The sequence below is a fragment of the Aristolochia californica genome, unplaced genomic scaffold, assembly GCF_029961685.1.
Source record: "Aristolochia californica isolate CCGP_79_NKW_82.1479 unplaced genomic scaffold, dmAriCali1.0.hap1 SCAF_7, whole genome shotgun sequence".
NCBI lineage: Eukaryota > Viridiplantae > Streptophyta > Magnoliopsida > Piperales > Aristolochiaceae > Aristolochia > Aristolochia californica.
Window position 1 is genome coordinate 3989071 of NW_027182268.1, and position 27162 is coordinate 4016232.

The 27162-nt window shown below is 38.2% G+C and overlaps 3 protein-coding genes across 4 annotated transcripts; 2 read left to right on the forward strand and 1 right to left on the reverse strand.

Annotated features, from left to right (window-relative positions):
• Positions 1-777: 777 nt before the first annotated feature.
• On the forward strand, positions 778-14341 carry LOC137937692 (uncharacterized). Of its 2 annotated transcripts, none has more exons than XM_068782813.1 (12): positions 778-966; positions 1398-1705; positions 1924-2001; positions 2109-2677; positions 7352-7987; positions 8113-8267; positions 11728-11942; positions 12051-12184; positions 12645-12979; positions 13266-13369; positions 13895-13954; positions 14155-14341. In XM_068782813.1, the coding sequence occupies exons 2-12, from the start codon at positions 1411-1413 to the stop codon at positions 14289-14291; spliced, it is 2718 nt and encodes a 905-aa protein (XP_068638914.1). In that variant the 5' UTR covers positions 778-966; positions 1398-1410; the 3' UTR covers positions 14292-14341. The 2 variants fall into 2 exon arrangements, with proteins under 2 accessions (XP_068638914.1, XP_068638913.1); XM_068782812.1 differs by having other exon boundaries at positions 778-908.
• Positions 14342-15453: 1112 nt separating this feature from the next.
• LOC137937558 (uncharacterized) lies at positions 15454-16860 on the forward strand. Its single transcript, XM_068782627.1, has one exon. The coding sequence runs from the start codon at positions 15575-15577 to the stop codon at positions 16751-16753; it is 1179 nt and encodes a 392-aa protein (XP_068638728.1). The 5' UTR covers positions 15454-15574; the 3' UTR covers positions 16754-16860.
• Positions 16861-19066: 2206 nt separating this feature from the next.
• Positions 19067-25957, reverse strand: LOC137936829 (uncharacterized). The gene is made up of 13 exons (XM_068781732.1): positions 25544-25957; positions 24062-24100; positions 23820-23968; positions 23469-23544; positions 22300-22594; positions 22109-22218; positions 21978-22025; positions 21638-21847; positions 21283-21387; positions 21017-21147; positions 20778-20916; positions 19400-19528; positions 19067-19266 (listed from the first exon to the last, which is right to left on the reverse strand). Exons 1-13 carry the CDS (start codon positions 25738-25740, stop codon positions 19242-19244), a joined length of 1653 nt encoding a protein of 550 aa, XP_068637833.1. The 5' UTR covers positions 25741-25957; the 3' UTR covers positions 19067-19241.
• Between the last annotated feature and the right edge of the window lie 1205 nt (positions 25958-27162).

Below are 27162 nucleotides of genomic sequence, written 5' to 3' on the forward strand. Positions count from 1 at the left end.
TGACCAAAATTCCCTTTCTATTGATTTTCTAATACTCTCCAACAAACTTGAGCCCTTATATCATGTCTCCCTAGAGATTCAATAAATACATCTGCCACTTATCTCCAGATCTAATATATGGAGTGACAATTTTTCTCTTCATCACAATATCTTGAATAAAGTGATAGTTTATTTCAATATATTTTGTTATTTCATGGAACACTAGATTTTACCGGTGCAATCTCAATGCAGGCGCCCGCCCCGTTGCCAGATGTTGGATTTGGGTTAACATGCCTAGCGCACTCATCTAGTCTCTTTGGTTGCTTTGCTCTTCAAATCGAACTAGGAAGGGATGAGATTGGGTTTGTGGTGGAAGGTTTTTGTTAAAGTATTTTATATTTTATAATTAATTAAATTAATAATTTTATTTAAACTTGTAATCATTGTATTAATATAGACTAAACTAAAATCTATCTTAATTCATTAATAAAATACCCTATTTAATTATTTATTATATTAATTATTTTTAATATTATATTAAATTATTAAGAGTGGTAATTAAGATATTATAAAAGTCAAAATTTGATTAAGTATCTTTAGGTATGTTTTTGTTTTATTAAGTCCAATAATTTAATTATGATGTTTGTTTGTAAATAGTATTCTGGACCCTAAACTAATTTTAGGAAAAAATTGGACAATTCTAAAAAAAAAACACTTTTACCATCTTGCAAGGTGTTATTCTGTCTTTGACATTTTTCTCAAAGTCTTCAGTCATCTCTATCGACTCTGCCCCTGAGATCACTCCGGTAACTATTTCTATCGTATTGGACTGAAAGCTTGTGGGGGAAGTGAAGATTCATTTGCAAATATTTCTGGAGTCGAGGAGTCCGGACGTAAGAGCTGCATGTCGCGAATTCCCGGTAACAAATGTAAGATCTTTAAAACCTGCGAAGTCGCAATGTTAACCTCTTGTCGTGAATCGGCGTGGTGAGTTTCGTGGTTTGTTGTGCCCAATTGGTTCTTTTGTATAAAAAATTCAGTTTTGGTTGTTTGGTGGTGTGAAATGCGAATGCCCAATTACGCGAAATTGGGAAATTTGGGTGCCTTAGATTCTTTTTATCTTTTGTTTTGTTTTAAATTTTTGATTTGTTGGTCTTTTCATTTAACAATTCGAGAAAAAAAAACGGCTGATATCAGTTCAGAGCGACTTAAATGCTTTGTGCTTCAGTGGAAATATGGAATGATTGGGAAAGTTAAAATTCGAAGGCCAGTCTTTGTTCGTAGTATAACTTTTTGATATCCATTTTCCGTAGTATAACTTTTTAATACTGAAATATTATTTAATTGTGATTATTTCGGCTTTTCTCTGTTCTTTTTTAACGCAAAAATCATTTTGAACTCCCTCTTCGACTTTGCAGCTAATTTGGGGGGATGATGAATTTCTTGTCGTCGCGATCTGCACCACCTGTTGTGCCAGACCAACCGCCTGAGCAAGAAGTTGCCACGGATATAACCTCTGTGTCCAAATCATCCGGTAATACTTCAGAAGGACTTATTGCTGAAGATCCATTTACAAAATCTTCTAAAACTGAAGGTGGTGATGTAAAGAAAGATCCAAGTGAAGCTCTCTCCAATGATCCTAATACTCCCATGGCGAAGAACAGTGTTCCTATCAAACATCACTCAGATGTCACCGAAGATGAAGGATGGATAACCATTCCATACAGTAAGTGCCCCTTAGTCTCTGCATTTCTCTCTGTATTCTTAAAAATGTGTTTCTAGTTACACTGATGACGCACTCATTTTTCTTAGTCAAAATGGGATAAAATCTTTACCCATACTGTTTTAATTGTTTAGTTCTTCACAATCTTTTCCCTGCTTCCACTGATGCTTGATAGTAATTCTCAGAACTACAGTCAATGTTCATTTGAAATGCATTTCCAGGGAAGCTTCCTGAAGATTGGAGCGAGGCAGCAGATTTACTTTCTCTTCATGCTCTGGATCGTTCATTTATCTTTCCAGGTATGGGTGCCTGAAGATTTCTTGTGCGGTGGTTTTGCATGTAGTTTTGACTGGGTGCAACGGGCTTGAGCTTGTACTGGTGACAGAATCCTCGTTTTTTCCTGCAGGTGAACAGCTTCATATACTGGTTTGTCTTTCTACATCAAAGCAGGATACAGAAGTTATAACCCCAGTTAAGGTTGCTGCTGTCATGAGTAAAAATGGAATTGTTGACCAAAATGACATGCAACAAAATAAAACCCATGACACCATTCCGAACTCCCGTTTGGAAGTAGCGGATTCAGATACAAAAGAAAATGGTGGAACTGAATTGATGATGGAGAAGACCGATAGGCAACATGACATTTTAGACAGTGAGTCTACTCTTCGATCTGAGTCACACAGAGAAAGAACTCAAACACTTCTGGCAAGATTTAGGAACTCTCATTTCTTTGTTAGGATTGTGGACGCTGATGATGATCCTCAGTCAAACAGAAATTTGGCTGAATCTTCTTCATCTCTTTCTGAGGTAGGAAGAGAGAAGTCCAGGACTAGCAATTTCAAAAGTAGAAGGTTTTTACCCAGAGATTCCCATTTCAACACAGTTATTGATAAAGGGAGTTTTGATGCCAGTGCTGCTGGTGGCATGGCCAGAAACATAATTAGTTGCTGTGCGCTTCCTAATGGAGACATAGTGGTACGTTTGAGAAGACTGTCATTGCTTGATATGATTTTGATTTCACTACTGGTTGTCCTACATTATTTATTTATTCTGCACTTCTCCTAATATTACTCATCATAGATTCAAATTAGTGGAGTGACTGTGGAGGTTGGTGTATTGAAAAGTTTCTAATCAAGAACTTATTATTCTTGAGTTGTGTCAGGGTGTAGTGTTGGGGATGGGTGTTGTTCATGACTTTCTTGTGGTTGTGCAATTGGAATCACTTGAGTACAGTGTGTCCAGTCCCAGATTCATAGTTAATGACTAGGATATTGTTCTGAAAATAATTGTGGAAATGTATTGTTGAAATAAAATTATAGGAATGTGATTCTGACCTCCTTAGATTAATGGCATTACATCTGACATTATCTTCCTTCTTTGGTGGTTTGTTTCCTGTGCTTTGAGTTGATTCAAATCATAAGACGAAACACTATCACTATCCTGCATAAGAACTTCAAAAAACCACTCAAAACAAGATAGCCTAACTCTAATGAAAAGTTGTAGTTGTACGCTGTGTATCATCCTTTGACATGTTTTTTTTTTCTTCCCTTTTTTTTAACTGAGTTGTTTAATTTGTGAGATTACTCAAGAGATTTTATTGACAGTCATAATAATGCTATAGCTGCTCCATTTAAAGCAAAGAAAGAAATAATGCTATAGCTGCTCCATTTTAAAGCAAAGAAAAGAATGATGCTATACTTGCTCCATTTTAAAGCAAATAAAGAAATAATGCTATGGCTGCTTCATTTTAAAGCAAAGAAAGAAATAATGCTGTAGCTGCTGAGTACATTTTTTCTTTTGAAACAAATCCGGAGAGAGAGGCAGAGCCTCAAGCCTCAGAAATGAAGGAAACATACACTGCAAACATTAAGGAGGGTGAGAAACCCCATCCCTAGCTAGCCTGTTGGCTAAACCATTAGTGGAACAAGGGATGTGCTGCCATACAATCTGCAAAGAAGAGCTGACATCATTAATTTCATCATATATGTGTCTAAGCCTTAATGGGAGAGGAGCTTGCTGGGTGAGACAGTTGATTGCTAGGGTTGAGTTCCCCCTCAATTATTACTGGACTACAAAAATGCTGGAAGAATAACTTTATCCCTGTTAGGAGAGCTTTTAGTTTTGGTTCTTTCAAGTCTCTGTGTCCCGATGGCCTCGAGTATACGATCATTATCTGACTAGAACTGTCTCTCACAAATTCCACCTACTCCTGCTGGACCAGGGTTTCCAATGGAACTCTTTCAAAGTTTATCTGTATCTATTCAGTTGGGGAGGGAACCAAGATGCCATTTGTGGGGGGAGTGGAGTTGATATCTATGGTTAATTCTCATCCAATTTCTGTGTATAGTAAAATGTGGGAGAGGAGGGAGGGTGCCAAAAGCCTGTCCCCAAGATAAGATGAAGTGGTTAAGTCTTCAATGATTACCTGATTGATTTCTATGTGCCTGAGAAGGTTCTTGCATTTCACTTTTTCCATATGTTCCAAAAAAAAGCAGCTATGAATATTGTCCAGGTTGTGTTACCTGTTTTTTAGAATGGGGTTGAGGCCTTGGATGAGGAATCCTGCTATGCCTTGTGAAAAAACATAGGCTGGTGTTGAACTTCTAAGGATTTCCCCCAAATTCCACAGCTGAAATTATAGTGTTGAATTTATGGATAAGAGAAAACTAACTTCACTAACTTGATGTAATTTGAATACATAAGCCCCTATAATAGGGGAAAGTAATAGAGTCCAATTAGAAGTAAATATCATTGTCCCAATTACACCCAAAGTCTAATACTTAAAGATAAGTCCTAGCATAATTAAACAACTCAACATAAATAGAAGGCTAGCATAACTAAAACACCTTTAAACTGAGAGTCTTCTATGAGACCACATTCTGAGAGACTCTTGTAAGACTCCACCATATTAATTCTGGTTCTGTGAGACTTCTTAATGTGAGAGTCATGTAAGAGCCTTTTATATCTTCTCTTCAACACTCCCACTTAAGCTGGAGTTTATAACTTCAACTTGCAATGAAAATGATTCTTGGTCTTCAATTTTCTTTACCTCAAAAAATTCTTCATTGATGCAAAAACTTCATTTTTTGTGCTCCACCTTTCTTGAATATTTTGGTCACATAAAAATTACCACAACATATGGAACAACCTCTTTCTTGTACTTCTTTTTCTACTTATCCCCCTCAAGTTGGGGATAAAAAAGATATAGAGACCCAGCTTGGACAAAACACAATATGGGAGAAAAAATCACTCCTAGCCGTATGACAAAGCTCCATACATCGGTCAAAATGGTCATAGTCTGAAACACACTTTGCTCAATTTGAAAGGCGGAAAACTAGCCCAAGGCTTAAAAAAAGGTGACTTTGGGAGATCAAAGACAGGGGAATCCCATAAGACGGTGCACGTCTAGGGGAAAGGTTCCATGTGAATGGCACTTGTACATGGGTTAGTCGATCCTAAAAGATTTGACTCAAGTTGTTGGGCATACTCCTATACTTTTTAGGTAGCGGGTCTAGGCATTGCTCTGAAGTGATAAAAATACATGATGATAAACTGAGGAAATACTCGAGGAAAACAACTTTCATCGAAAGGAGGTGACTATGCAACACTCATACTTCCAAAGTGAACTTTTTTTTTTGGAAAACTAGGGGAGACGATAACAGTAGAACTTAATAAACTTGATTAAGTATAATATTTTTTTGGGTGATCACAATTTTTTTGAGTTAACTATGCGGAAGTTATACAACCAAGTAACAAAAACACAAAACTTGAAAACAACTTTGATGCAAGATATTGCATATCTTGAATGAGCACATCATGGAGTCATTAAGTTGGACCAAAACTCTTTGATTAGAAGACAAATTTGGCTAAAAAACTCAGGTTTTAGGAGAAAAGGAAACTCAAATCACATCAATGCCTAGAGATAATAGGAGAGAAAATAGGAAAAAATAAGATATTTTTGGCAGAGCCGACCTTTGATACTTTTGATATCAATATCTCCAAAAATATAGTTCAAAGTCACAAACGGTTTGTTGATTAGAAACTAGACTCAAATATATTTCATCCAAGTATAACTTCACTTTATAAAATATACTTCTTTTGAGATAAAGAAGCTGATATATTTGCAGAATTTGTAATCTGGCCGAATTGAGTATTGTTTCTTCTATGGCCAGCATGATCATTGACTCTTCCAAGATTGATATCTCCCTATAGAAAACTTGGATTGAGAATTGGTTGAATAGGTAATAAAATAGACTTACAGATATATCTTTGGATATATAATTCTCCCTGTAAAGTCTCGTTCGTGATGGCATAAGATGGCTCGAAAGTAGAAGTTTTCTATTGATGCTCGAACTTCTCTTGCAATTTAACCTTTGCTGCTTCAAATATCGATTTTTCTTTATAGAAAACGTTGATTGCCAAATTTAGTTTTGTGTTGGAAAGTAGACTCGAATATCTTTCTGTCAATATATAATTTGCTATATTAAAAACTCCATATGGAGGTGCAAATGCCAAGAAAACAAGGGATATTGGAACTAAAAAGAGAAAAAAAATATAAACATGAACCTAAACTACTAGAGATGATAGATCAGAAAAGGATTACATTATCTTTGTGGGTTAACCGAGTCAACTCACAGAACCTGCTTTGATACTATATTGAATTTATGGAAAAGAGAAACCTAACTTCACTAACTTGATGTAATTTGAGTACATAAGCTTCTATTTATAATAGAGGAAAGTAATAGAGTCCAATTACAATTAAAGTACCCTTGTCCCGATAAGACCTAGCATAATTAAACAACTCAACATAAATAGAAGACTAGCATAATTGAAATACCTTTAAACTGAGACTCTTTTATGAGACTCTTGTAAGACTCTATCATATTAATTCTGGTTTTGTGAAACTTCTTACTGTGAGAGTCATGTAAGAGCCTTCTATATCTTCTCTTCAACATGTAGCATAATAGCAAGTGATTAGCAGCTGCTGAATACTTGGATATGTACCAATACCAATCAACATTTTAGGCTACATCTTATGATTAGTCTGACATTTATTATTTATATATTGCTATAAGATTTTAAATGCTGAGAATATTTTTCTGCATTTTCTAATTCTGAAGGGCAAGCTTTATGTCTTAATTTTATTTGGTGGTCTTAAACAACTACTTACCCTTTTCAAAATACAAGGAAAAATACAAGAAACAAGAGTTGGGAAGTCCGTCCTAACAAATATTTCCTGTATTTTTTCTTATAAATTGAGAAAAGCATCAAATAATTATCTTAAAACTAACTCTAATCATTGAGATTTGCCTGACTCCCTAGTGATTTCTGTTCAGTTTTTGCTGTTCCACATATCCTTGGAGCTTACATGCATTGCCCTGCTGTACAAATGGATTTGACATGCCAGATCTTTGGAGTCAAATGAAAATGCTAATTCAACCATCTTTATGCACTATTTAACTGCATTCCATTGACATCATGAATACTTAAGTACTGTGAATTTGGTGCTGCGTGATATTTATACTTAAGGTCTATACATGCCAGCATACTGCACTTTTCCAGATGACAGAAAACTGGTGTGAATAGCATTGCTCTTTGATTGCTCAATAAACTGATACTCATCCAGTTGCTGGTGCTGGAAGGATTCAGGTCCTTTTACAAGTGAACGTTGGAAATAACTTTGTGAAAGATCCTGTCCTCGAGGTTCTTCAGTTTGAGAAGTATCAAAACTCCAGGAATTTACCTTCTTCTGAGAACCATGACAATGCAGATAATCAGGTGGCCGACCCATGTGGGGATCTTCTGAAGTGGTTGCTTCCCTTGGATCGATCTGTGCCACCTCCAGCTCGCCTATCGTCACCTCTTCCTTTGAGTTCAACTGCTGGTGTAGTAGGAAGTGCTTCTCAAAGGTCTACATCATCTACATCAACAGGTTCCCAGCTCTTCTCTTTCGGCCACTTCAAGAGTTACTCTGTATCTTCACTTACGAATCAATCGCAACCTGCTACTTCTACCTCATATGCAAAGCCTAGCTTTGATCTTGAAGATTGGGACAAGTTCTCTTCACAAAAGTTATTGAAAAATCAAGAAGTGGCAAATGAAGGGCTTTTATCTTTCCGGGGAGTATCTCTTGAACCTGAAAGATTTTCTGTGTATTGTGGATTGGAAGGAATTTATGTTCCAGGGAGAAGGTGGAGAAGAAAACTTGAAATTTTACAGCCAGTAGAGATTCATTCTTTTGTTGCTGACTGCGATACTGAGGACCTTCTCTGTGTTCAGATAAAGGTGACTTTTTTTCTTTAACCTGTAAGAATGTATTATGGGAATAAAAAAATTCTCCACTTTGACTTTTAAGTAATTTATTTTTCTTCTCCTCAATTGTTGTGACTGAAAATTAGATTTTTTGACAGAATGTTTCTCCTGCACATATTCCGGATGTTGTGATATTTTTGGATGCCATAACTATTGTCTTTGAGGAAGCACCAAAAGGTGGGCCACCTCAGTCATTACCAATTGCATGTATTGAGGCTGGAAATGATCACAGTTTACCAAATCTTGCCCTCAGGTTAGTCTCTAGAACCATCTTCTACTTTTCAAATAACCCATCTCTTGCAACTGTTTCTTTCACGTTTTCATCAAATGCACTCTTTTCTTTTCATAAGTGTCAGTTTTTCTTATTTTGTTTTTGACGAATTTGTCTTTTTAGTTGTTATTATTATTATACATCTTCATTAAAAAAAATTGTTGTTATTATTATTATTTCTTTATGTTTATTTTATTTTGAGAAAAAAATGCATCGTTTTAAGAAGAGAAAGTACAGTGAAATTCAGTTTCTACATAGTAAAAGATGGGTGCCACCCTTGGCCCTGCTGTTTGCATCTTTATAAGCCTTGCTGGACATTATCCCATCAAATGTCCCAAGGAGAGGAGAGTTCACAAACTTCTTTAATGCTATCTACAGATATCTGAGGGAGTAATGATGAATTTTTAGTGGATATATTAGCTAATGAAGGAATCTTCCCTCAATGACTTGTTGTGTGAAGTTCTACCACTGTAACTCCCAGAGGTCCTCTTTTACTTTCTATGAGCTTTGCTTCTATGAAAAAGCACTGCAAACTACCCTCCCATCTTCCCCCAAACCCACCTCCAAAACAAAAAGAAAATAGCTGTCAAAATTTTGTTTCTTCAAATTTCCAACACTTACAACCAGGGGCAGAAGAACAATATCAGGATCTTCATCTGAAAACTTATCCTGGCAAATTCTAATATTGATTTTTTTAAGTTGTTGTACTGCATTAATAAAAGGACAGAAAATTTATATTTTACTGAACTAGTTCGACTCTGTTACATTAATATGTCGTTTTCCTTTAATTGTAACATTTTTTTATTTATGGGATTTGGTAATTTGGCACATCAAACAATATTGTTTGTCATCTGATACTTTTAAATGAGTGTACAGTTTTTTCTATTTGTATATTTATGTAAAATGGCTATTTAGGATGTTTGAGAAGTAGCTATTTAGTATTTATATGCAGTGCATGTTAGCAATGAAATTCAACTGCCAAAATTCAAACATCTGAATCCCAAAAAATAGCATACAAAATTTCTTTGCTACTTTCATATAGTAGAAACAGAGTAAATGAACTCTATGGGCAGCTGAACATAGATTTAGCTTTACAATACAAGAGGAAACTTGAAATATGAATGCAGATTCTTGGTGGTATGAGGGAATACTGTTGTTGGCTACATAAGAGTCCCTCAATCTGCCTCCTGCGTTCTGGTTGGAGCTGGATCATAAATAGACTTATAACTATACAGCAACATTTATCTAGCCTGCTGTCGGCCGGTTTTCTCCCTCCTGGTTTTTCTCTCTTACAGATTCATTCAGGTGGCTGGGTTTGGTTGAACCCAATTGAATAGGCCATTCTGGTGCAGTTCTGATGACCCTGTTCAAGAATGATTTGACCATGTTCTGCTTGGAGTGGCTAGAATCCTTTCAAGGCCAACAGTAGACCATTTACCTATCTAATTTGAAGGAAAAGCTGGATCTCAGGGTGTACCACCCTTTAGATTTGAACAAATGTGGGTCCTTGACAGTACCTTCCTCCCTTTGGTAGAACAATGGTGGAGAGAGGAAAACCCAAGTGGTTCCCCAAGTCTGAAGCTTGTCAAAAAAATCAAAAGCACTCGAAGGCAAAATTAAAGAATGGTGCAAAACTAAGTTCCCCAAGTCTGAAGCTTGTCAAAAAATCAAAAGCTTTCAAAGGAAAGATTAAAGAATGGCGCAAAACTAAGTTTGGTGATCCAACTCATAATAAAGTTATCCTCCAAATAATACAAGAGTTGGATGTGGTGGAGGAATCAAGAAGTTTGAGATACTGATATCTTATCAAGGGACATTTTGAAAAAGGAATTTGAGAAAACAGTGGCCCAAGTATGTATGTATTGGAAGCAAAGACTGAGGTTCAGATGGATAAAGGAGAGGGAACCCAAGTTTCTTTCATACTTTTGCCTCATCACATAGGAGAAGAACTCAACTAAAGCACTCAACATTGAAGGAAATCAAATCGTGGATAAAGAGAAAATATCTATAGCCTTAATCAAATTCTTTAATACAAGAATAAATGTCCAAACAGACCAAAAGCTATAAATCTGCCTCTAAAGAGCATTACTGAATGTCGAGCTGTTGTCTTGGTATTGGTAGAGCCTTTCACAAGGAAGGAGGTTGAATCAGCTTTAAAATTAATGCCGGAGTATAAAGCACCTGCTGCAAATGGCATACATGACTGAGTTTTACAGGAAAGGATAGATTGTCTTGCAAGTTGACATAAAGGAAATGTTTGAAGAATTTTTCAGCTTCAGTCTTACAACCAGGAGCATGAGAGATTCTTTTGTTGCACTAGTTCCTAAAAGAGGGGCAGATATGTGATAAGAATTGAGGCTCATTTATCAGGCAGTTATGAACTTTTAGCAAGGTTTTGGCTCTTAAGACTGAAGAAAGCACTGCCCTTTATCATAAGGAGCACGAAAGTGCCTTGGTAAATGGAAGGTAAATCACTGATTCAGCTCTTATAGCACATGGGTTTATCAATTCCCAAAAGAGGAGGTTTACATGGTCTATTCATTAAACTAGATTTGGAGCAGGCTTCTTTTTCTTTTTGATTTTTTGAAATGTTGAAATCTTATGAATTAGCTTAAAGAATACTAGGGGGAAGTCTTCAAGCAATAAGGAAGAAAGGAAATCAAGGACATTCCAAGGCTCTCAAAGATCTATCGGTGGCATCATAGATGCCATTTTGCACTCAATCCTCTCATTGGTTCACGCCATGCCTTTGGGACTCTTCCTCCTATCCACAGTTCTATTATAGAAAGAAACTGTTTCTCTGTGGTGAACTATAGAGAAGATGCCCCATCCTATCCTGGAATTGTTGGTGTCATAAGAGATTGATAACAGTTGTTTTTCTGGCCTTGTCTGGCCCAGCTTGTCACTTGGACTGACTTGAAGCAGAAGTCAGGGCACTCCTTTCGGGAATTAAGTTATATGCTCAGAAGGTCTCATCATCAGCAATTGTTAGAGGGAATTCAGACTAGTCATAAATTGGATGTGAAAGCGAAGTCCTCCACCTTGGAGGTTAAAGTATGCATTCAATGAAATCCAGGACATTTATGAAACTTTTCATGTAATTTGGCAGCATACCTCTTGTGCTGCTAACAGTTTCTCTAGTGAATTAGCTAAACTGTGAGTCACTCAGCCTACCCTAGTGGTTAGAGAGTCCCTCCCTCTCTTTTCCCAGTTGAGGCTTGTCTTCTTCTTTGTACTTTCACTTATTCTTTATTTCATTAATGAAATGCACCATAAGTAAAAAAAAAAAAAAAAGCCAAAATCCATATTATATGAGTTAAAGTGGTCTATGCTTCCAACCCATATGAAACTTTCAATTCCCCTGTGTATTTCATGTATGCTAGGTTAATTACATGATTTGTAAAATCTGTTCTTATATTGGTAATGTTTCACATTATGGCAGGAGAGGGGAAGAGCATTCTTTCATATTGAAACCAGCTAATTTAATGAGGGATCCTAAGACTTATGGAAAAAGTAATAGTTCTCAGCTGCCATATTCACAGTCAGGTAGAGCAGCATCAAGTGTACATCCGACTCCTAAAGTTGGGGAGGGAAACCAAGTTCCTAAAAGCACTGATCAATATGCAGTTCTAGTTTCATGCAGATGCAATTACACTGGTAAAATTTATTTTTCTCATATTTACAAAGTGATTTTAGTATGATAACTCACAATTATTGAAATTCATTGCTGAGGACAATCTGGTTGACATGATTTACTTTTTGTAGAATCAAGATTGTTTTTCAAGCAGCCAACAAGTTGGCATCCACGGTTGTCAAGGGATCTCATGATATCTGTAGCAACAAAAATGTCAGAACAAGCCTTGGGGCCTAATGGTGGATTCTCTCCTCTTCCTGTTCAGGTCTAAAATATATCACAAACAGATTCTAGCTGTTTATGAAGAGCATAAAACATCTCAGACATTTCCAAGTTGTTTGGCTACATATTGAAAATTTCTACTTTACCATCCAGAAATTCATTTTCCTAATTATATTTTACACTTATATAAAAAAATCTGAGTGGCTCTTCATTAAAGAATAAAGAGTATAATGTGGAGGGAGATGAGAACCTCAAGTCTCGAATTACAAAGATGAGAGGTACCCACAGGAACATGCTGATGGGTGACAGCCTCTTCTCTGAAGCATCTGGAATGCTATTAACAGAATAAGACCATCCAGCCAAGAGATAATAAGAGGGAAAAAGAGAGTTCTTATAGTCTTACGTTATTAATCTCTGAATTTGTTTAGTTGCTAAGTTTTTGGCTACAGAACCCCCTCAAGTTTTTGGCCATTCTTATTGGTGCTCTTCTTGAACTATTTCAGGTATTAACTCTTCAGGCATCAAATTTGACGTCAGAAGATTTAACCCTAACAGTTCTTGCTCCAGCATCATTGAACCCACCCCCATCTGTTGTGTCCTTGAACTCCACTCCATCAACCCTAGTTAGCCCTTTCACTGGTTTTCCAGAGATTGTAGAACCAACGAGTGGCATGCAGAGGCTGACTTCGTTGCCTGTAGTAGCGGAGAATAAGAAAGAAAATGCAGTTGGTGGAAGATCTGTTTCTCTCAATGAGCAGACTATCTCCACCCCTGATGTCACTCCAAGTAATGGATTAGGTTGTACACATCTTTGGCTGCAGAGCACAGTTCCTCTAGGGTATGTAATCTGTTCTTCATTTTTATTAATCTTGATAGTTTGATTTTTTAAGTGATAAGAGAATGTTAAAATTAAGAGAGTTGTGATAACAAACTATTCTGATCAGCACTTGTACTTAGTGCAGCAAATGACAGAAATAGGTGGTTTTTTTTCCCCTGAATGGTGAATAGTGAATTATTTTTAATATGAAAGGGTCCATATATCAAAAAGGAGAAGAGCTCTTGATTCAATGGGCCTAAGAAACTGTTCATTAACTTCTTTTTTGTCTTCATGGTGCCTTCATCAGATGTGTTCCTTCTCACTCCACTGCTACTGTCAAGCTTGAGTTGCTTCCATTGACTGATGGGATAATCAATCTCAACACTCTGCAGATTGCTGTGAAGGAAAAAGGTGTGTTCCTTTACCATTATGTTCTATAACTCATTAATCTCATTAAGGGATCAAGGGCCACAGGCCATGTCATTTCAAAAGTCATTTGCTCTTGTTTTCTGAGGACCTTAGAGATGTCTCTGCTTTCTACACTAGATTTCAAACAAAAGTAAGCTGACAAGACACTCTGCACAAGGACATGAGCCTAAGGGAACACACGGTAACTTTAATATAAATGAAAAGCAAAAATCAAAAACTGTTTTTTTCAGTAGGAGAAAGCAGGGATGTGAAGTAAACATATAAATTTCAAAGAATTATTCTCAGAAATGTTATTGGTAAGAAGATTTTCGATCTAAAAAAATGGATACAGGTGGACTACAAGGGAAAGTTCTATGTTTAGGTCTTGTTGAAACAGCTGAGAGAGAGAGAACATTTAACACCTGATCTGCCTTGTTTAAGTTATAGAAAGAGAGGGGGCTCTGTGAACAGGTATGACCTCTTTTCTTGTACATTTCTTACAATATTCCCGTTCTTATCTGATAACAGGTGTAACATATATCCCGGAGCAATCTTTGAAGATCCATGCAACCTCCAGCATAGCTACAGGCATCATATAACAGTTTTTTACTTAAATCTTGCATTGCCTGTACTTTTCTATGACCTGTCCAAGTCATCTTGGATGCTGACTTGTTCAGTTATCTAAGACCACTGACAACGTCCTAATGATAAGGCTTCATAATTCTTCTCATTGTTAAAGAGTGGGAGATACTGGAGTTTCTTCTAATGTCAGCTCGGCTCTGGTGCAGATGAATGCGATACCCTCTGTTATGAAAGCCCTGATGGTCAAATTTTCATTCCTTGGCTGGAAAGGCTTAAGCCACAAATGTATACCATGTACAAGAAGAGCTTAAATGTATTAACTATGAGTATGTGCATACATTGATGTGTAGCTAATAACTATAGCTACACGGCTGATCCAATATGAAAAGTTATTTGGTGTGATTATCTTTGTCTGATTATGATGATCGGATGATTGAGATAGCCGTTGATCAGACGACTGAGATAACCATTTGGTATGTTTTGTACTAAATAGTTTTTCGTATTAGATGGGTTTCGAAAGATGTTAAACATTTGGTAGGTCATGGGTCTGGATGGGAGGAGATGGTAGCAAGACCAAACGAGAGGAGTGCAATTAAGGAAAAGAATGCTAGATCTTAACAACCCTGAGGAGAAGATTAGACACATTTTCTATTGGGGAAGCACATGGGTGACTCTTCACCTTTCTCCGTTTAATTAATGAGCTTCATGGCCTAATCCATGGTGGATTTCTTTACAAACGCCTTATGATCACTCTGCTTAGCCCTTTAAGCACGCCTTTCATCTTCCTTTAGATTGCAAATTTGTGTCACCACTGATGTAAAAAGAAAGAAAAAATAACAAGTGAATATGATTTAATTTTGATGATCAAATCAAGTTAGAACAGAAGGAATTTTTTTTATAATTTGACCGTTATTATTTTTAAAAATAATTAGTAAAAAATAAAATTTGATCATTATCTCATTTTTTAATAATTATTTTTTAGAATAATAATAATCAAATTTTTATTTTCTTTTTTTGGTTCTAAATTAAAATTAAATTTTTGACTATTATTATTATTCTAAAAATAGTTAATAAAAAAAGAAAAATTGATCGTCTCATTTTCACTATTCTTTTGTCTCTAGGGTTCCAAACAGATTCTCTTCCTTGATTTCCTTGGAATTGGTTTTAGCAGGACGGTTGGATGATCTTGGCCGTTCATTTGTCTGGGTCCACATCGGATGCTCGGAGGGGAAAATATTTCCTTTCTTTTTCCTCCCAGGTCCCAGATCCCAATGATGGAAGCACCGTTTTCTAGCGGGTGTGGGCCCCAGGGAGCTCGGTTCTCCAACGGGTTGCAGGGTAACAAAGTCATTGTGTCATATTAGCGCCAGCAATGCTGTCGCTCGTAAACAGTCGAGAAAACCTGTCCAGGAGCTACCAAAGCAAAATCCCAAGTGGGGTCCCAACGGGAGGTTTTTCCTATAAATGAGGCTTCTTCACCGGCAAATCGCGCAGACCCCCAAAAGAGAAAAAACCCATAAAGAACAAAGCGAGAGAGTGAAGACTGATTCCATTTTTCCGGCGGAATCCCGACTGCTTCCGGCTGTTTTTGTTTTCATTTGTGAATCTGTTGCTATCCGGCGAACAATGGTGGATGTGGACCGGCGGACACCGGGGCAGACTCCGGCGCATGTGGCGGGCCTGCGACGTCTCTCTGCTCGTGCTGCTGCTGCTGCTCTTAGTAACTCCACTGCGTCTTCCTCTGCCGCCGCCGGCCCTGCGCGGAAATCTCTGCTTTCTTTCGCCTCACTTGCGGAGTCAGTGATTGCTCATCTCAGGAACTTCGACATCGCGGTCCTTCAGGGTCTTTCAGATGCTGAGTTCGCTCGACTAGAGGCGGAATTCGGCTTCGTATTTCCTCCGGACCTCCGTGCGATCCTTTCTTCTGGACTCCCCCTCGGCCACGGCTTCCCTGACTGGCGTTCCCGCTCGCACCTCCGCGCCGCACTCGACCTTCCCATCGCCGCTATATCACTTCAAATTGCTCGGAATTCGCTCTGGCCTAAGTCATGGGGTCCTAAACCCCCCGAACCAGACCGGGCACCCCGTTTTGCTCGTTCCCAGCTTAAGAAGATTCCTCTTTTGATCCCTCTCTTCAATCACTGTTATATCCCTTCCAATCCGTGTATCGCCGGAAACCCAATCTTCTACGTGGACGAGACACAAATTTTCTGCTGCGGCTTGGATCTCGCAGACTTCTTCGAACGCGAATCGTTATTCGGATCAGAGCGCAAAAGGAAAGACCTCGCCATTGGTGACAAATCTAAACCGTCAATGACATCCTCCTTGGGCTTTTCCCGCCGGAGCCTGGACTCCGGAGGTAAGCCCCCGCGGTGGATCGAGTTCTGGTCAGACGCGGCGGAGCGGAGACGGAGGAATTCTAATTCATCAGAGAGGTTTTTCGAGATTTCATATCGGCCGAAATTGCCGATTTGGGTGGACGAGTACCTGGACCGGATCGGATCGGTGTTGACGGAAGGCGGGTGGGACGAATCGGACGTAACAGAGATGTGCCACGTGTCAGAATCTGGAGGCTTCGTGGAGGACGACATGCCGATGGACAGTCAAGCGGTGCTGGATTTACTGCTTTTACGAGCAGATCGTTTTTCCGGCGAACTCCGGCGCGCCGGTTGGAGCACCGAGGAAGTTTCAGAAGCGTTGGGTTTCGATTTCCGGCCGGAGAAAGAGCGGAGACCGCCGAAAAAGCTATCGCGAGAGCTCGTGGAGAAAATCGAAAAGTTGGCCGAGCTCGTCTCTCGTTCATGATACCGGGTGACCGGCGACGGGGGAACTCTTTTTTTTAGCGTTTTAACTTCAAAGTGCAAACAAAATATATGTAAAAAATACACTTAAGAAAAACAGTATATTTCCTTCTCGGCATTCGATCTCACACGCACGGGTTTCCCACATTTCGAAAAAGAGCCGTTAACGTTTTCTTCTTCCCTTTAAAATTAGCGCGTCGTGTACACGCTAGGTATCTTACCATCGCTCCCTGCTCCCGTTCCATTTCATGACCTAACCGTCAATCACATGAAAATCGCCCATCACACGTGAAATGACGAAAATCCCCTTAAGGCTAAGACGGAGGCGTCGCCTTCCGAACGTCGGGAAATTCGAAAAACGCATTCTCACGATGTTTGGTCGCTTCTGCGATTGCGTTTCCCAAAATCCGAGAAAAATGACTCCCACCGCTTCCTGTAAAAAGAACGCGGATCACTGAAGCGTCGGTGGTGTCCGGCCCGCATCGAACCGCGGGGTCCGAAAAGCCAACGCGGATAGCTGTCAGCAACAGGCCGACGAAAATTCGCGCTCCTTGTGCCCTAAAAGCCGCACTCGTCGGATCCTCCAAATGTGGGGGGGCATCTTCGTCATTTGGCACCCGTACGGCGTTAAATGAATCTAGAAATGGCGGCTTGTCACGTGTGACAACAAGTCGACACGTTTGATTGTATTATAAATTGCTGCGCAGGTCCGTTTCTATAAGAGACGCGAGCGGGCTATCGCAATGAGCGGTACGGTGGCGGAGTAGACGCGAAGACATGACAGTTGGTGTCAGAGTGTACAGGCACGGTGCCACGTGCCGTGGTGGAAGTTTCTGTCCTCAACGGTCAGCAGGTCCCCCCTGCGATGACCGTTACTGCAAGCATGTGCGTACGGAGGGGACGCGCAGAGGCGGCAGACCACGTGCCATTGCCATCCAACGGCGGGGGCCGCGCTCGTGGAAGGATCTTGCGGGAACCGGAGATGAAATTTAACAGAAATAGTGGTACGTTAAGTGGGTCATTGTTTGAAGACAATTAGGCCGTTTGTTGCCGTGTGCTGAGATGCTGTGAACACTTGAGAGGGTTCTTACATATTAGCTATCAAAAGTTCTAACTTCATGAGTTAAGCAATTTGAACATCTTTGGTCAATCCTTCATCGCCTAATGGAGTCCAAGGATTTGCTCCTGAAGTATTTCTGTTTAAGTCATCACTACAGTTACTTTGATTAAAGGTGATGCAATTGATGAAGCAACCTTTGAAAGAGATGGAAGATTCCCCCAACGTTACAATATTTCTCAATTCTTGATCATTGTGGGCAAGGGTTGTGCTTAAAGGACTAAAATTGCAGCTTTGGTGGGCTGGTGAGAGGGTTATGTATTGGTGACATTGTCATTAAACTCGATTAATTTTGTAGCATTGAGTCTGTTTTCGAGGGAAGACAACGCTTTGGTTGTTGTCCCTTCTCCTGAAATAAGGTTAGTTGATTGAGATATTCTTTGTTATTGCACAGAGTAACTAGACCAACATGAACCATGGAAGAAGAATGAAGCCTCATTTTGAGATGAGAGAGTACTTTGAATGCATAGTGACTAGTTTGAAGAGATGTGGATAGGCAGCAATTGGAGCTTAGGGGCTTCATGCTTGGGTGAGTAGGAGTCAAGCCGACAACGTAACTCCAACGATAGTGACTTGTTATTGCATGTAGCAGCTCCAACTATAGTAATGAAGTAGAGATAAAGATAATCGCTTGTTAGTACAATAAAGGCTTCAAGCTAATTTGATATTTGAAGTTTGAAACCACAACTAGTAACTTTTCTTTTCTTACAAACAAATTTTTTTCCCATCACAGTAACATTAATTTTTAATTTTGACACCTTCGGGGTGCTGCGTTAGCCATCACAATAGAATATGTAATTCAAATGAATAAAATCAAGATCTAGGCCGAAAATAGAAGAGTATCTGAAACAATTTTAAGCAGCATTGCAGCAATGCCGGGCATCCACATAGAAGCCAGATTCTCATTTAACAGAGAGGGAAAGCAATGGTGATTTCTACCCTTTAAAGCTAAATTTTTTTTCTCTAAAATGTTGTGGACAACTGCATCCTCATCCTAACTCCCCATTCAACAGTGACAACCACAGCACTTCCTAACTAATCTACCAATTACAGCGATCAGCTATTGCTCTGTTTAACCTTACTCTCCCTCACAGAGCCTCAGATACAGCTGCATTTTACTGGGTCCTTCAACGGCATTTCGTAGACGCCTCAGGCATTCCTATCAAGTATAGCCATAAAATGCGGCAAAAGAGGGAGAGATGACCAATGCAATCATGACAGACTACTATATGAAATACCCAAATACAAGATAAGTTCAGATTATAGATAAGAGTTCAAGCTTTCCACTTGAAAATTTACACGTCTAGCTTTCCTACAATGAGTATAACAAAGTCCACACAGCCCCCACCCTCAACCGGAAGAATGAAAACCTCTTTCAGTGCCTGGGACGACTCCTTACCCTGAATTTCATACGAGATAATAGCATATGCATCAACACTAAAACCAGGAATAGTTATCAAAATTAAAAAAAAAAATATTCCACTGAACTGCAGAAAATATATGCAAGGAGGGTAGGAGTCAGAGATAACTCACCCAGGTGACAAAGATCCAGAACGGGAGCGAGAACGGTATCTTCGGGGAGTTCTACATCTGCTGCTACTTCTACTCTGACTACGACTCCAGCTCCTGCTTGGACTTCCACTTCTGCTACGCCTATATCCTCTGCTTCACAATGGAATAAAATTAGCTATGCTATTTACCTATCTGCCAACAGTTTTCTCTCTTTTTTTCTAAATATGGCCACCAGTTGTATCTTTTTTTAGAGTATGGCCACCAGTTACATCCCATTGTACTGATCCTCCAATTGTATAGCACTCAGTAGTAAAATTCTTTTGTCTGTTAACTCACCAAATTAACTTTTCGAGAGCTTTAAATGGCAATTAGCGCGTACTAATTTTCATCTACATAATTATACTCAGGGTCCAGAAATGAACCAGAAGTCATTCATTTACTCCACTCAGCGCCTGGGATTCCAATTTTACATCTGCTTCAGTTTTAAAACGGCTTCAAACTGACAACCACAGCTGGTAGACAGCAGTTTAAAGATGACACTGACAACCAAAAATGTCCAATCAACATAGCCAACATCTGGCCACATTACTGTGAACCAATCTAATATTATGAAGGCGGATTCCTTATTAAAATTGGCAACAGAGGCATGTTCTTTTAACAAAACCTCCAATAGGGCTTACGACATGATCTGGCAGTTAAAAAGACAAACAAAGACGCAATTACTCATCTCTAGTGAGAAAAAAAAGCAGTAACAGCCATGGACAGATACTTCCTACTGCTCAGATCTGGAAATACAAAACAGGCTCAGAGATAAACATCAGAAACACAAGGTACTTGATAATTTTCAGAGACATTTTTCAGACACGTGAATCAAAACCTATGGTATCAATTTAACTGCTTTCCAGAATCATACCACTTCAACAATATGAGGTAAATACATACTCAACTATTTCTTTTCAAATAATGGATGAAAGAGACAAAGATCATAAAAAATAAAAAAATAAAAACACAAAAACAAAAAATAAAAACAAAAAAAGTCAATGAAACAAACAACAAAAAACAAAGAGAGAAAAGATAAGCTTAAAAGAAATGTCTTACTCAGAAAACTATGCCCCTATTCAAAACAATGTGTTACATGGTGTTTGACCAAAGAATAGTATTCAGAGCAAAGGAACTTATGACATCACAACCAATGCTATAGGTTTGCAAGTTTCTTTTCTTGATGAATAATGATAATAACTTCAGAACAAAGGAAATGAGAAGGGAGGGGTATGAAGAGAGAGAGAGAGAGAGAGAGAGATTAATAGATAGATAAAAAGAGAGATTAATAGATTGATTAAAAGAGAGTGAGAGAGAAAAGCAGAAGTAGAAGAACAAAACAGAAGATGAAGCGACATACCTGTGTGGGGAACGACTGTGGCTTCTACTTCGGCTATGACGCCTATATCTACTTAAGCGGCTTGTCTCTGCTAACTTTTCTTGCCTTTGCCGTTCATGTTCTCGCTTTTTTGCCAACTCAGCGGCAGAATCTTTTTTAACTGCATAAGCAATGGCTCCATAAATAAACACATCAAACTTTCAACTAAAATATATTAAGATGTCAAATACAAAATATTCTGATTCAAATATTCATCTTACTCTGTTTATTCAACTGCTTGCTCATAATACGTTTGAGACGGTCCTGAGGCGTTTCCTTCTTCTCACTTTGCAGCTGCTTAAGGCCACTCCCAAGAGTAGGCTTGCTTAACTTTGCTATAGCACAGGAGGCACTGGTGTACCAAAAAGGGAAAAGAAAAACATGCAACCAGATTATAGCAAAAAAAAAAAGAAGAAAAATCTAGAATGGGTTGTAGGATGTTAGGGGGAGGAAATAGGGAAGGGATTGTGAGACAAGAAAGAAATACCTGACAGGTGTTTTCGGCAACACTCTAGGGTTCTTTTCCTGATCAAGGGATCCAGCAGATGCAGGATCACTATGCAGTGCCTCAAGAATACGACCTGTAGATGGCCTGCAAAGATGGTACATGCTTTAGCAATAACCACTTTTAGTTTGTAGAAGACCTCTTAAGATGAGAAGTTTTCCAGGTACTGTCATAATGTGGATATATTAAAATGATGATCAAATATAAGTTCATCTAGCACTCCCAAATGCTGCTCTTAGGTAACGAGAATGAGAGGACCAGAATATGCTGCAGCAGAGAGAAAACATTGTCCAATCTCAATCTATCTTTGCAAGAATTAAAGGTCCAGTGCTCCGACCGGTTCAGAACATCAGCTAGGGACGATGGAGGAGATGGTGGTGGAGAAACTCCGAGCGTCTGATCTTTCGATTTGGGAGAGCTCCCAAACTCAGTTATGTACTCTATTTTTGAAGCTTTCGATTTTCCACGGTGCCCATTGTCAGCATGGGCCTCGCGATCATATCGCCGTGTGTGAGAAGGAGAACGGGATTGCGATTGGGTTCTTGATCTGGCCAATTACCAATCCCACACTTAAAAAATTAAAAAAAATAATAATAATAATAATAAGGAGAACAAGAAAAAAAAGAAGAACAAATGCCATAACAAAAGAAACCTGAAAATAGATATAAACTGGCTACCTTCTATGATGGGAATAAGCTTCATATGTGGGGCTTCGTCGAGGGTCTCTGAGAATTAAAAAGATATAGTTATCTCCAAGACTAGCACGTCCAATATCACCTAAGAATAAAGACACAGAGAAGCATGGTACCTGTAGGGATCATGATGGAGCACTCTGTTTCCTGTCAAACGTGCAACTTCTCTCTCCCTTTCTCTTTCCATCTGAGAAGCTTTCCTTCTCTCCTTGCGACTTAACTTTCTCTACATGTATCAGAATGTAAATGAAAAGCAAAATCAAAGTGTTCTTAAACATATTATTGGGCCACAGTGGAGTAAACATACTATTGAAGGATCTCCCTTAACTACTTCTTTTTGCCGTTTTTCTTCCTCTTTGGCCTTCTTATCCATATAAACCAGCCAGTTGAACCTCTTCACACCAAACTCTTTTGCAATGGCTTCCATTCCTTCATCATTGCTATCATCACTACTTATGTCCTTCTCATCTTCATCATCTTCCTCACCATCATCATCATCATCTGACTCTGCTGTGTGTTGTTCCTCCTTTCCATTCCCATCATATGAAAACCCCACCTGTGAGTAAGAACCCTTGCTTGGTGGAGACTGAGTTGAATGTAATCTACCAAAGACAGAATTATAATTGAGTTGAATGTAATCCACGAAAGACAGACCAAAACAGTATACCTGAGTTAAATGCAATCTACCCAAGACAGACAGAACAGTATAAGAAAAAACAGACAAAGTATTGGAGTGTGCTTAGCCTCAAGGCAGTATAATGTACTGCAAATTGGCACATAAAAGTAAAGAGGTGATAACAAAAACTAAAAAGATCCATTTCTCAACACAAATATAAATGAACACAATCCATTTCTGCATACACTGATAACCAATAAACACAAGATCTCTTCGAGTATGAAAATGTTTTCTTGTATTACACCACATGTGCTAAAATAATTTCTCTCAACTCGCAAGAATAAATAGAAAAATGTAAAATAGCCTGGCAACTACCAAATTGGCTGTCTGCCAGATAAAAATTGTAGCCAAGTTAAACTTAGTAATAACCTTAGGCATCAACCAGCATATTGCAGAATCCATGCAGACCATTGGCGACCTTAATGTGATATTAAACTTCCCAAGAGTAAAGCCTATTTATAATATGTTTAATGATGTACTATTTTTATTTATTTAAAAAAAAGTACATTATCAGACATATGCAGTAAAGAGGCCTAACAGCAGAAAAACAAATTGCGTTATGAAATAAGAGGTCTACTATTGTGACAAATGAGAGCATCTTAAAACAGAGGCTCTGATAAAAACATTGTACATTAATAGAGATATAATATGTGCTGTTCACCAAGAATAGCATGAAACACAAAGGAAGACTGATTAATCTCCTGAACAAATTCTCTCAAGGGCCCTTTAAGGAAAATCTGGTAAAAAAAAAAAAAAAACCAGTGCAGCAAACAAGAGTATATTCATAAGGAGACTATTACCTGTCAGGCATGAATGTCATGGCTGCTTTGACCTCCAGCTCCTGATCAACATGTTTTAAACCCTCTTCATCAGAAACTGTGAATGACAATTTTTTAGTCTCACCATTTGCAGAGGCAATAAGTCAGGAAACTAAAACAAGAAAATCCACAAAAACATATGCACTCATTAAATTCAAAACAGAATAGCAGTTGCAATTTTAAATAAAGTATAGATAGTAACTCATGCTAAGATTTTCTTTTCTTTTACACTAAATTAAGATAAATTGTTAGATGGACATAAAAAATGTAAAGAAAATATAGGAAAACCCTTAAGATCATTTTACACATTAGCAACAGTAAAAAAGTACCGACATCCTCTATGGCGATGCTTAATTAAATCCCGATAACGCTCAAAACTAACAAACTCTTCTAGTTCTTCTTCTTCCTCAGATTTTTCTTGACTCCGTATCTGCCTGGAATTGGAATCTCGGATAAAGTCAAGGAGAGAACGGCCATCAAATCTACATAGAAACAACATTTGTTTAAGGATTACCCTCTTCTTTACTTAATTTATGCCATATAAGTAAACAAAACCAAATAAGCACAAAACTCACCTATCAATTAATATATCCTGTTTCCCATTCCAGGGTATCCTGTAAGAAGAAAATTTTAGTTACACAATAGCTAAACATGCAGTATAATAAGGTACATGTCACAATGTGCAAATGAAGAGGAACTATTAATTTTCTATTCTGAGAATTACACTCAGAGTAGATGAAATATCTCTAAGTTACAATAACCAGAACCAGTTAGCACTTTTTCAACTGTCAAAGCATCTAACAGGGAACCGGTGAGGTGGTGATATGTGACAATATCCTCTGCAACTTTGGGCATTTTAAACTAGAAGATCAACAAGATGACTATCCCTCGCAATTTGGAGATTTAAGTAGTCTTTTATTGTGCTTTGGCATGTATGATGAGAAAGAAACAACAGGGGAACATGCAAACAATTTTTTTCAGAGAAATTGCCCGTGCGTATGTTTCTTTAAGAATTTCAAGCTGAATTTTACTACCAATACAAAGTTTTGAAGAGACCTCAAACACCACATTGATAACCAGATATACTGGAAAGAACCAAGATGTAATTATATGAGTATCTTGGAGCTGCAAACCAGATCTTCAACTACTTTGATGCCTATAATATATAATAACAAGAAAACCTCTTCTCAAAACTGCCTTCTCAAAATATCACATTCTAGAGAACAAGAATACCATACTTCCATTAGGGCACAAATTGACCAATAAGGCTTTTTTTTTTGGGTGAAACAATCAAATTTCCACTAGAGAATGCTAGAACTACGACATGAGGAGAGAGAGGAAAAACACAGGCCTCTGAACGGAAAAGAGTTTCTCCAATCCCATGGTAGTAGCAGGAGATGCGGCAAATACATTACATTCCTTTTCAAAGCATTCCCCTCCATCTTGAAAACTCAGATATTTTTATGATGACATGTTTTTTAAAATGACACAAAGCATCCAATCTTCCATTACATTGAAATTTGATAAGTCATACACTCCAAACTAATACGACAGCCCACAAGCAAATTGCAGAATCATATTCAATCTCCACCACAAGCACTAATCTTAAAGAACCTCCAGGTACTCTGGACGCTAAGTTCCCAACAAACAACCTTTTTTAACAACCTGATTTCATAAAGTACCAATATCCAAGGGCCAAAAATATCAACTCCACAACTAAAGTCCAAACTACAATTGAAAGGTACATCGAAGTCTTAACTCACAATGCATGAAGCAATTGCCACCGCGAGTACCATAAAAAATAAAAACAAAAACAAGTGAACACATACACTCGTAAAATTAGCAATTAATGTTCGTTAACAGATGAAAATGTTCTTCTTTCTTCTCAGGGAAAATATCAGCAAATAATGCATTTAATTCACAAAATCCCAATTATTTTTTTACATCACCTTCCATATCCCAACACCAATCACCACAATATCCAAATAACAACCAACTAAGAATCGACCATAAGAAAAGCTCGGCGTAAACACGAGCAAATTGGCGGGAAATCTTACAGTCCCTGCTGATCCTGCGTAGCCTGATAGAGTCCATCGTCTCGATACATGCGACATCTTGACCCAATAACCTGAAGCGACTGCTGAGGATCGCCCCTTCTCTTGGCCAGGTAGACCGCGCGCCTCTGTGCACGCCGCCGAGCGGCATCCATGAGATCATGAACCTTCCTTTCCGAACGCCTCGCCTCATGCCACATCCTGCTTTCGCTTACTCTACCCGGCGATCAAACCTCCGCTTGAGAGAATCAGAAAACGACTCTGGTTCTATTGGGGTATCGAAGATTGAAGGCAAAATTCCCAACCCTAGTTCTGTTTTGCCGAGTTCGGAGAATCACCAAGCGCTCGATTTTATTGACCTGCAGCACCAGCTCTCTGATATAAAGTGAAATAACAAACAGGAAAAAGGCCGGAAATAGGTCTTGTGCGGATATAAGATGAGATGACTAGCGGATGTGAGTGAACAAATAACCAATTTCCCTGGAAGAACCTGGTTCCCGTTTATGCAGCCGAATATCGCGGTTGGCGCACGTGTACGACGCTCGTGCCTGATTGGACCATTCTTGACGGAAACCGTAGTCGTAGTATATCATCGTACTATTATGATGAATTATGTAGGGGTGGCATCGAGCCAAGCCGAGCCGAACCCGAACCTGCCTATGTTCGAGTCTAGCTTGATTCAAATATTTCGAGTCAAGCTTCAAGCCGAGCTTCATATCGAGCCTAAAATTGTTATCGAGCTCGAGCCCACCGAATTCAAGTCGAGCTTCGAGCCGAACTCGAGCCTCAACATATATTTAAAATTTTTCAAAAATATATATCAAATTATGCATACATTTTACATAAAATTGGGCTTAACTTATATGTATAATATATGTATAAGATTGGGCATAACCTCTACTTAAAATTAAGCATAATCTATATGTATAATAACTGTATAAAATTCGACATGACCTCTATTTAAAATTGGGTATAATCAACATACATAATACCTACATAAATACTCCATAAAATTGTTTATACATTCCATAAACACTCCAATAAATTGTTTATATATCTCATAAAATAGTCTAAACACTCCATACACTGCATAATATTATAAATAAATTCCATACAATAATAAAACACAACAAAATTAAATAAAATATCACTATCAATTTACAATCACCCAAATAAAAACTATAAATCCATTATAAGTTTACAAACTATAGTTATTTCTCTTTATGCTAAAAAATAATATACGTCCTTGCTTGAGCAAAATCTCCACCTATGACAAAAACAAAAAAATAAAATTAGTTATTGTCAGATAAAAAAATACTCTTCTACTAGTAGTTACTTAATGTCGTTAAAAATATTAAAATTACCATGATGAGAAAAACATGAAAAATCATGTAGTTGGTAGCATTATCTCTGCACTCTTTTTCTCAGGCTGTAATCATAAAACAAAATTTTAATAAATAAAACTAAAAAATATCGTAATAAATAATTAATCAAAGAAATTCACCTTTTGATTTTTCTTTATACTGTGAAGAGTCCGAACCCAACCAGTGCTACAAATCAAAGTTTGAAATGTATTTGGTACCAAAGAAGAACGATACGAGTCTATTACTCTACCACCAGCA